The sequence below is a fragment of the Ctenopharyngodon idella genome, chromosome 18 (genome assembly GCF_019924925.1).
Source record: "Ctenopharyngodon idella isolate HZGC_01 chromosome 18, HZGC01, whole genome shotgun sequence".
In the NCBI taxonomy this organism is placed as follows: domain Eukaryota; kingdom Metazoa; phylum Chordata; class Actinopteri; order Cypriniformes; family Xenocyprididae; genus Ctenopharyngodon; species Ctenopharyngodon idella.
In genome coordinates this window covers 29,760,241-29,770,515 of record NC_067237.1, presented here as the reverse complement: position 1 = coordinate 29,770,515, position 10,275 = coordinate 29,760,241, and the positions used below count along the sequence as shown (strand labels likewise).

The following is a 10,275-nucleotide window of genomic DNA, read 5'->3' as shown; positions in this document are numbered from 1 at the left end:
TTTAACTAAACACTGCTGTGTTTAGTTAAACGCACAACAGTTCCGTTGTAATGTACACAAATGTACTACATCACTTAATATTACCTTTTTGTTTGTTGAACTCTGGTATATAATATCAATGTCACATTTAAAATCGTGTGGATATTCGAGAAAAATGTGTTCTTGCTCGTATATTATATTGTCAACATTAAAAACAAGAAGAACTCACAAAAGTTATGTTTTTGTAAACTTGTATCGAAGCAAGTTTGAGTCTTAAATCGATATCTATGCAGTCTGTGTCTATTTGTTCTTCATAGTAAGTGCTAACAAAGGTACATTGTCGAGGACAGGTGTGGTGTACTCTGCACGCAACGTATCTTATGCACACTGCTTATGTGGGTCAGTTTTGACTGCAAAAGATGAGGTAATTTGATTGGATGTCATTTTTTGACGTTTTACGGCATAGATACATAGATGCCTCATTAGCGGCCGTTTCAATGGTAAGCCGTCCGCCATATTGGAGCGGTCTGTTAACATTCGAGAGTATGTTGACAGCGTCTGTAACCGTAGTTAGATGCATGTATGAAATGAATATCTATATGAAATTATATAAAATTTCAGCAGATGATTTCGCTAAACTAAACTATAAATAAAGGTGACTTGACTTAAACTAAACAATACAACAAGACGAATGTGTCAGCTGACACAACATTAAAAAGTTACCATAGTAAAAGTAAAAACATTAAAAGTATGTTACCATCAAATATGTAATATTGAGTTAATACATATAAAAACACAAACCAACACATTCTCACATGTAAAAGGTTACCCAATTTCTTCGGGAATTTAAATCTCAGCATTTTGCCATCATTGAGTGGCGACACCCTGACCGTTGCAAGATGGCGAGCGCGCCGACGTGTCTGGAGTGGTGGAATGAGGGATCTAGGTATACATATCTTTGTTTTTACTGCAATATATTTTCCTAGAAGCGGCATTTTGATGTTAGAAATACGTATGTTATTTTAAGGTGGAGTAGAATTAAATGAACGGCAAAACTCAGCATTTTGTTTGCGTACTCCCTCTGTCACATCACGCCGATAGTAGATGCCACATTCTACCGCTCCAGACACGTTGACGCGTCCACCATCTTGGAACGGCCAACTCAAAACGGCCAAATCAAATGAGTTTAGAAAAGATGCCACAACATTGTGCAGCCTCTGATTGTAAAACCCGCCAAAATTTAAATTCCCTAAGAAATTGGATAACCTTTCATAAATGAGAATGTGTTGGGTTTGTGTTTTATATGTATTAACAGAATATTACAGGTTTTAAAAAACTATGGTCACTTTTTAATGTCGTGTTAGCTAACACATTTGTCTTGTTGTTGTATTGTGTTAGTTTAGCAAACTCATCTGCTGAAGTCTATAGCAGGTATAGATAGCCTATTTATTCATGCATAAAACTACAGTTGCAGATGCACAGTCTTAGATGGCTTACGTTATGAGGCCACTAATGAGGCACATACGTATACATATGTGCCCTAGTTTGGGAACCACTGATGTATTCTTTTATATTTCATTTTGTAGTATAATAATAATAATAATAATAATTATTATTATTATTATTATTATTATTATTATTATTAGTAGTAGTAGTATTGCCACTTCGGTTGTATTGTGTTTAGAACCATCATTAGAATAACGTAGGCTACTTTAAAATTGAAAAATCGAAATGAATCAGGCACCTTCAAAGACAGCCTGGTGCTTACCACGAGCAAGGAGGCCCTTCATGGGTCCTGACGTTGCTTAGAAACGCGTTGTTGTCGTGCATGTTCACAGTGAATTTTCTGGAACCAAATCGAGATTTTCTTGTCTATAATCCAGCCGTGAAAGCGGACAAATTTACGACGAGGCCGACGATTATTAAACAATATTCTGCCGTAAATATGTATTTAACGTAGTTAGTTAGATATCTTCGGTAACAGACACGCTAATCTGCTAATTAGTCAGCTAGCCAAAGCAATAACACTGTCGGGTTGTGTTTAAGAATATAAAATTTACAGTTTGTTTTACGGATTATTACTTGTAAAGATTAACTAAATGATATCCATAGAGTTAGGGAGCGTGTGATGGAGTAAAGCAGCGCCGTGTTTCAGCTGTCTGGTCAGCTGTCATCTAATCCCGCTGCATTAAGAGGCTCAGAGTTTAAACTCCTGCTTGCTGCTGCTTCTGTAGACTCGCAATGGACGCAGGAGGCATTTCTGATCTGGACCTGGAGAAATATGACGCTGATGAACAAGTCAAGATCATCTGCCTTGGAGACAGCGCTGTGGGCAAATCCAAGTATGCTTAATGTGTTACTGACACTAATAGAGCTGTGTTATTGCTCTCGTTCAGTGAAAAGGCATTTGAATTTTTTCTGAAGGTTTTCATCATATCTTTTCAGGCTTATGGAGAGATTCCTTATGGATGGATAGTATCCTTTGGCATTATTATTTGTGTGTGTGTGTGTGTGTATAAGTGTATATGTGTGTGTGTGTGTGTGTATATATATATGTGTGTGTGTGTGTGTGTGTATGTATGTATGTATGTATGTATGAATGTGTGTATAGTATGTATATCACCAAGATCTGTGTGATCTCTCTCTCAGTATGTGAGTGTATCATTCATTCTCAAAGTTGACAGGTTCTTAATGAAATGTATCAGTCGTCCTCAGCAGCTGTCCACCTATGCTTTGACTCTGTACAAATACACCACCACTATCAATGGACAAACTATCTTGGTTGGTAAGTCTGGCATGAAAAACTGTTATTTTAGTTGCACATTTTTGCACATAATTAGCCTTTTTGATGAAGTTTGATACACTTGCCTCTTAAAGAATTAGAGCTGTACAATTTTGGATAAGCCGAGGGTTTGTTTGCACAACAATGATGTACTAAAAACAGAAAAGTTTTTCTTTTGTGTTTTTCACGTACAGATGACAACGTTGTCAAAACGATCCCTGTTCAAGCTGATCAGCGAAAACGATTAAAAATGCTGTATTCTGCATGCCAGGCCAGTAGTTGGCGATGCCACTTTGTAAAGATTGGTACTCACGTCACCGCTGACGTTGTGATTTTTGGAACACACATCACTTAAGGTGTGGTTATGAGTACATCAGATGACCACTTCCCCCCTCTCTTAGTTTTGGCACCAGTCAAGGGCTTTTATCTTGGCAGTATGAGAACACTCCCAACAGGAGGCTGTTCAATCATTTAGAATTAATGTAAACTGGAGGGAGTTTGGTTATCTTTACGTTCCACGTGGTTGAGTCCGACGGTGGTGACTACTACCACTGGTTGTGCTGGGTAACAATGCAGTAGGGAAAGGAGACAGAATCCATTTCAACAGCCTTGGACACAAAGCTCTGTGGGATGCTGATCTCCTGGAGCACCAAAGGGTCCTAAAATCTGGAACACACAGATGGGGCCTTGAAGAAGGTGCAAAAGTAGATCATGGGATCTGTTTCTATCTCACTGCAGGCTGGAGACTCAGGATGGCATGTCTGTTGAGGTCTCGCCCCTTACAGGACTGAGATACAGAACAAGCAGTGTCTGTTGAAAGGGTACCTTTATCCCTTTTCAATGAGGAGGAGATTGCAGTTTGGCGCTTCTCCATTCCAGTACTGTGATGGCTGCTGGCTTCAGAGGGGACACACACACGGTGTGGCCCACCCTTCTTTCCCCCGTGAAACTCATTTGCATAAAGCCAGTTAGAAGTCTTTAAAGTTTTACCAATGCATTTCTGACTTTCCAAACCACCACCAGAGTACATTTGGCAATATTCTAAACAAATAGACAAGATGGAAAATATTGAACTTTCATGCATTCATACATTAACAGCTGAATTTGTGTAAGATGTTGCACTACAAATGGCTGTCACTGAGAATACTTATTTCTCTGGATAAGTATGAAATGGATGTGTGTAGATTACATTAGTTTTAAAGTTTCCTAACATAGTTATGAATGGATTTGGATGGATCATTGTGGCCTCCCTTTGTTTCACCCACTGCTGCTGCATCTGGATGTCTTGAGGATTTTTTATGGTGGTCACAGGCCAAAACCTTAGGAATTAATCTCTAGATGGGTGAAGGGCAGAAATTTCAAAAACTTGCACTTTGAATCGTTTTCAAAAGTTGAAAATGGTGTCATTTAAACATCCCCTCAGAATCACAATTTTCTTTAGTTTAAAATAGATATCACGATACAATTCTGAATAGACAACTAAACAAAATAACATGTAATTTATTAGAGATTCTGACAACGTTAATTGCTTGTTAATTGATTAATTTGAATGAATAATTAAAAAAATTTGGTTTGAATGAATGATTCAAGGACAAGTACATTTTTTAACAGTCATTTTTCACCACCTACTGGTGTAATGATGTAATTGATACAATCCATTTTTGAAGTGAAATAAGGTAATTTACTGAACTCAGGATGAAAGAGAAAGTTGATGATCAGTGTCATGGCACCAACAAGGCCTGATTGGATTGGTTTGGTTTTGTCAACTCAAAACCCTGAGTTTATTCAACTACCTTTATGGTACGAGACCCTGCTCTGAATGTTCGCTTTGATTTAGGAATAAGATTGCGTGGGTATTTAAATTTAATGATTAATTGTGCAGCTCTATAATACCAGGGGTTTTAGTTGAGATTTCATGTTAGATGAGCAGTCATGCCATTGATGCCATTAAAGTTTGTGTACCTAACCTGAGCTCTTATGTACTTGTTTATCTCCACCACAGATTTCTGGGACACTGCAGGGCAGGAACGTTTTCGAAGCATGCACCCATCTTACTACCATAAATCTCATGCCTGTATCATGGTAAGAGAAGAGATGGTCACAAAACACTCAGTTCTATTTTAGTTATTATTATTTATGTACTTATTATGGTATTTATTATTGTTTTGAATTAGGTTTTATTTTCTATATTTCAGTTTTAGTGATTTTAGTATTTCAACTACAAACTTATTGTATTTCAGTTAGATGCCAAGGTAACATTTCTCACATTTAAGTTATTTTTTAATGTTTTTTTTTTAACACACACCTCAAAAATTATATTAGTATAAATATGTTGGAAAAAAATGTTGTGGCTTTCTCAAAGAAGCTTTTAGAATTAATACAATTGCTTTTGCCAGGTGTTTGATGTCCAGAGGAAAATCACATATAAGAACCTCCCAAATTGGTACAAAGAACTCCGAGAGTACCGGCCTGAGATTCCATGTCTGGTAGTCGCTAACAAGATAGATGGTAAATTTCATATATCCTTTGTAAGATTATAGATAAGAGCATTATTAGCTAGCGTTAGGCTTTGCATGTCTCTAATCTTTAGTTCTTTTATGTGTTCTGCTGTTTCAAAGCTGACATAAAGGTGACCCAGAAGAGTTTCAACTTTGCTAAGAAACAAGGTCTGCCCTTCTACTTTGTATCTGCTGCTGATGGGACCAATGTGGTGAAGGTGAGGATGGAAAGCAGAGCATCCTAGACAGACAGATTGACAGGTATCAGGGGAGCATTCAGTAAAAAAGCTGCTATAGCTTACTGAACTCTCAAGAATTTTAAAAGTAGATGTCATACATGTAGTTTTAAAAAGAATAAGCACTTATGTCAATTGTATAATTTTTGACTCGCAGATGCATTTGTGGAATACATTTATTTAGCTATGGGCCTTTCACACCTGGTCACTTCATGCGTATTTACTGATGGCATATCTATCTGATTTGTTAAAACGGTTCCATTTACACTTGGCCACACCTGGTCTTTTTTACACGCCTGGTCTTTTCTCGATCAGATGGCTATACGATCAGAGAAAACGCATAAAAAGGCCCTATGTGTTCTAGGGTTAAAGGGAAGTCCTTGGTCCTGCTGTGTGAAGTTTTAATGTTCTGGGAATGTTCCACAGGTGTTTAAAGATGCCATTCAGATGGCTCTGTCTTACAAGAAGAACTCCAACGACTTTATGGATGAAGTTATGAGGGAGTTAGAGGTGTGTGTTTGAATAATACTGCTTGCTCTTTTCATGATGATGCAATTTACTGATTTTATTCTTGTTATTTTGCAGAACTTTGATTTAGAGAGTAAAGAAGAAACATCTGATAAAGAAGAGGAGACGCAAGAGGGAAAACCAGACTTGGCGTGACCACGTCACATTCTTCATCCTCTTCTTTTCTCATTCTCTTTCTCCGCTGCTTCTGGAGTTGTACTGATGAGTTCCTTAAATCATGGCTGTCCTCTCACTGTCCTGAACATCAGAGAGAACTCTACCTCACACCCCTGATAGTGTGTGTCTGTTCTTGAACCTCGAACAGGAATAAGTTATGATTCTGTGAATATACAGATGACATTATCAGATGATTGACACGTTAATGGAATCACAGCTCTGAACTGCAGGACTGATTTGATACAAATTGCGCAGCATGTAGATTTAGCAAAAAACCTTTTAGTAATCTACATAGACTCTTTATGGAATGTGAAGCTTTGTCTGTGCCGAATGTAATATAGTCCTTTTTTCAGTTGGAATATATATATTCCTTGTCTTTTTTTCAGCTGGAATTTTAGCTGAAATATTTATCTTTTTGTAAGTGTAATATTTTACAACAAATGCACACTTTGTGTAACAATTTGTGATGCTCATCAGTATGAATAAAGTAGTTGATCTTTGTATAAGGGTAGCTGATGATAGAAGTTGAAGTAATTCCTATATATGCAGTTTTTAATGGCATCATAATTATTTAGGTTTCATCATGTAATATTAGTACACTTAAAACTGCAGGACTGTTTGAACTGCAAAAAGTTAAGTGATTTAAATTGTGAAAACATCAAAATTGCCATCAGCTACACACCTAAAATATACACATTCTCTTATACATTTATTTTTTAACCTAAAATCTTGATGGAAAAAAAACTGTCCATTTTATTTGCCAACTAAAGAGATTGTTTTTTTTTTTTTTTTTTTACATTAAAGAGATTTGTTGCAAGTATATCTGAAAGCAGAATAAAATCTCTTTGGGAATTGATGAGAAGACAGCCATGATGAAAGCTCAGTGAAGCATATGAATGTGTTTGTGTGGATGTGACAGTCAGGGCAAAGAAGAGAGCTGAGACTGCTCTAAATGCTCACTGACGTTCACAAACTGTCAGGTTACAGTGAATCGCTATTGAATTTTGTCTTAATTATAATGAGTATGAATGGTGGATTACAGCACATGTAATGTGTAGATTACTTGATAATGTATAGCGTTCAAACTTTGCCTCACTAAATCACCCTTCGCTGGGAGTTTGATTGACAGGCGATCTGACCAATCATAATGCCGAATCCGCCATTTTGTCTGACAAACAAACCAGACAGGAGATTATTAGATTAATGTTGGTGAACAGGAACTTAAAAAATTGTGTATTGACATCTTTCTGCGGTTGGAACAACATACCTTCTGATGTTCATTCATGTTCATTTATTTTGTGCTATAACTAGTAGGAATAGATTATCGGTTAACCTGCCACTTGAACTGAGGCCCTACAGCGATCTGTCACGACACATTAAAGTCCCCATGAAATCAAAATTGAAGTGGTTTGGCTTTTAGTATAAATATGTTAGCCTTACTGTTATCTGTAAGCTAGTGTGCTCCAAAACAATGACAACATTCGCATTTCGAAGATATAAGCATTCAAAACTTATAGTCTCTTACTTACGCCAATATGGATCAATGATTTTGATGACATCACTTTGCACTTCAGCTTCTCATCAAATTTTCTGTCCAATCAAATGCTCTCTAGATTCTGCCCCCTACATTATAAATAGATGCTGAATCTGCGGCAGAAATCGTCACTTGTTCACACATTTACTATTTTCTACATGGTGAATGGTGCACAGTGCACTATATAGGGGATAGGGTACGATTCAGAATGTGTAAATACGCTTTCTATTGAGGCGAATGAAGTTACACTTTAGTGTCACGTGAACAGCCGCAGCGTGCACACAGTCTGCTCCGGTCCAGAGGCACAATAGCACAGAGTGGATCATATGCACGAATCGGCCCATACCAGAAATGTATCGAACCCCTCTGAATTCTGCACAGAATGCTAATTTTTAAAGAGATATGGAGGAGATTAGGATGAAACGGCGGCTTTACCAAGCTCAACGGCTCTGGCTGAGCTGTGATATAATTTAAGGCTATTGTCTTTTTTTTTTCAAAAAGGGAGGAGCTGTTCGAAGAGCTGTCTTCCTGTTTCAGTGGAAATTACATCAACACATTGAGTAATGCTACATGTTTCAACGCACTTCAGTGGGCCTTTTAAGGAGCCACAAAATGGTATTTATTTTTTGAATTTCTTAAAAATAAAAGACAAAATTTAAAAACGGTGACTGTCTTGTCTGTCGGCACCAGTATTGCCAAGTCCGCGGTTTTCCCGCAGAATTGGGCTACTTTTAAGCTGTTGGCTGCCCGTCGAAGAAAATCACATTGGGCTTCATTGTCAGTGTCCTCTTTGCTCCGTGATATTCTCAAGTAAAATATTTGGACATTGACTAGTGCTCTTTTATATGTTAATGACATTAATTAAGCGCTGTTACAAGACAGTGATCCGAAACCATTCAGCTGTGTACAATTTCAAGATAATTTGCGATTTATAAATTTCAAGTCTGGAAGAGAGGCGTACCCACATTTTTTGTGCGTACTTTCATTTTCTGAATCGCACGTGTGCACATTTGAGAAATGATCGTAAGATCAAATGTAATAATTTACATTTTACTTAACATTTTATAAATGAGGCCTAGGGTCTTTGCGAAGGGTCAACTGGGCATCTCAAAGAGGGTCAAATGGACATGCAGGCCCAGTGTAAAGCATTCATATGTCATGTCCACATGCAGCTGTTTGATGATCTGTCCAACTAGACTGTAGGTAGTTCACCTGATGGCTAGTGACTTAAGAAAATGTACCGGCCATGAAACTGTTTTTGCAAAAACAGGCAATTATGACAAATTGAAATTTCACAATTCTCTGCTCCAATTTCGATACCTTTCTGCGCTGCACCCGTGTTCTGTCTTCCGGTTTATATTTATCATGAAGGTAAGATCTTACGGATTTATGAATAACCGCTCATTTTAAAATCTTCCCGGTCTACTGACATTGTTATGACATCCGCAAACATTACAAATTTGATACACCTTGATACAAATGAGAACTTTTATTAACTCTACAATAAGTAACTCCACTTCACCAGCAAATTACTCTTCAACAGTGATGACATTGAAACATACAGAGCTACTGCAAAAATAGAAGTTCAAACACAAAATTCTAAGGATGACTCCGAACTTGTACACAGGCATTGTCTTTCTCTACTGTTTACGTTCACTTAAGACATAGCCGACTGTGTTTACTTGGATACTTTGCTGAGATGGGCATTTCATTGGAATTTGTCCATCCAAGCACAAGAAGACATAAAAGAGAGCTCAATTCAGTATTCAATGTGCTTTCTGGGCATGCGCTTCGGATGTGTGCACACGCAAAACTCACGAGTAACGAAGTTCCCTTTCGCGTCTAAATTGGCAAGGATTAAACTTTCGTGATGAACTGACAACTGTCCAGAGGATCATTCACATTTGTTCACGTTCATGTTCTCACAACATTGCATTGTTAGAATTCCTAAAAATGTTGCCGTTTAATATACTCGCCAACACTGATTTTTGCTCGCATTTGGCTCTTGCCGAATGTTAATTTTAGGCCCTGGTCATGTTGCAACCAAGTAATCAAACTCCACTTTGATTACTGATTGTACATTATTTCATTTTTAAATCACTTGTTCATTATAGTAGTACGTTCTCTACTGAAAGTAATTTATGCTGATTTTAAAACAAAAATTGTGCTTGGACAGAATCTTTGTCATTACTGTACTGTAGTTGTTTTTCCACCTTACGGTGAATGGGGATGCTTAAAAAAAGGCTAAAATTGTCATAAAAATAGATACATTTCATCAGTTCGCTTTATTATTTTATGACCCAGATGTTTCTTCATGCGTTTCCCCCTCAGAGATTAAAAATAATAATTATTATTGTGAAGAGCAGTTATACTTATTGCACAAACTGTGAAGGAATTTTTAGATTATTGCTTTTGGTTTGTGTATTTTTGTGTTGTTTTGCACAAATGCTTTATATATCAAATATACATCCATGTTGGTGAATTAAAATAGATTCGGCTTTGTTCTTCACATGAATGTGTATCTGAACTGGATACAACCCGTATTTCATTAGAAAAATGTTC

The 10,275-nt window shown here is 37.2% G+C and overlaps 1 protein-coding gene across 1 annotated transcript; it reads left to right on the top strand.

Moving 5' to 3' along the window:
* Positions 1-1,734: 1,734 nt before the first annotated feature.
* Positions 1,735-6,685, top strand: rabl2 (RAB, member of RAS oncogene family-like 2). Its single transcript, XM_051870272.1, has 8 exons — positions 1,735-2,321; positions 2,425-2,454; positions 2,685-2,764; positions 4,764-4,843; positions 5,158-5,269; positions 5,380-5,477; positions 5,922-6,005; positions 6,081-6,685. The coding sequence occupies exons 1-8, from the start codon at positions 2,221-2,223 to the stop codon at positions 6,156-6,158; spliced, it is 663 nt and encodes a 220-aa protein (XP_051726232.1). The 5' UTR covers positions 1,735-2,220; the 3' UTR covers positions 6,159-6,685.
* The last annotated feature ends 3,590 nt before the right edge of the window (positions 6,686-10,275 follow it).

Coding starts and splice junctions, on each gene's coding strand:
- rabl2 (XM_051870272.1), top strand. CDS start 2,221: ATGGACGCAGGAGGCATTTCTGATCTGGACCTGGAGAAATATGACGCT. Junction 2,322..2,424: donor AGCGCTGTGGGCAAATCCAA/GTATGCTTAATG, acceptor ATATCTTTTCAG/GCTTATGGAGAGATTCCTTA. Junction 2,765..4,763: donor TGGACAAACTATCTTGGTTG/GTAAGTCTGGCA, acceptor TCTCCACCACAG/ATTTCTGGGACACTGCAGGG.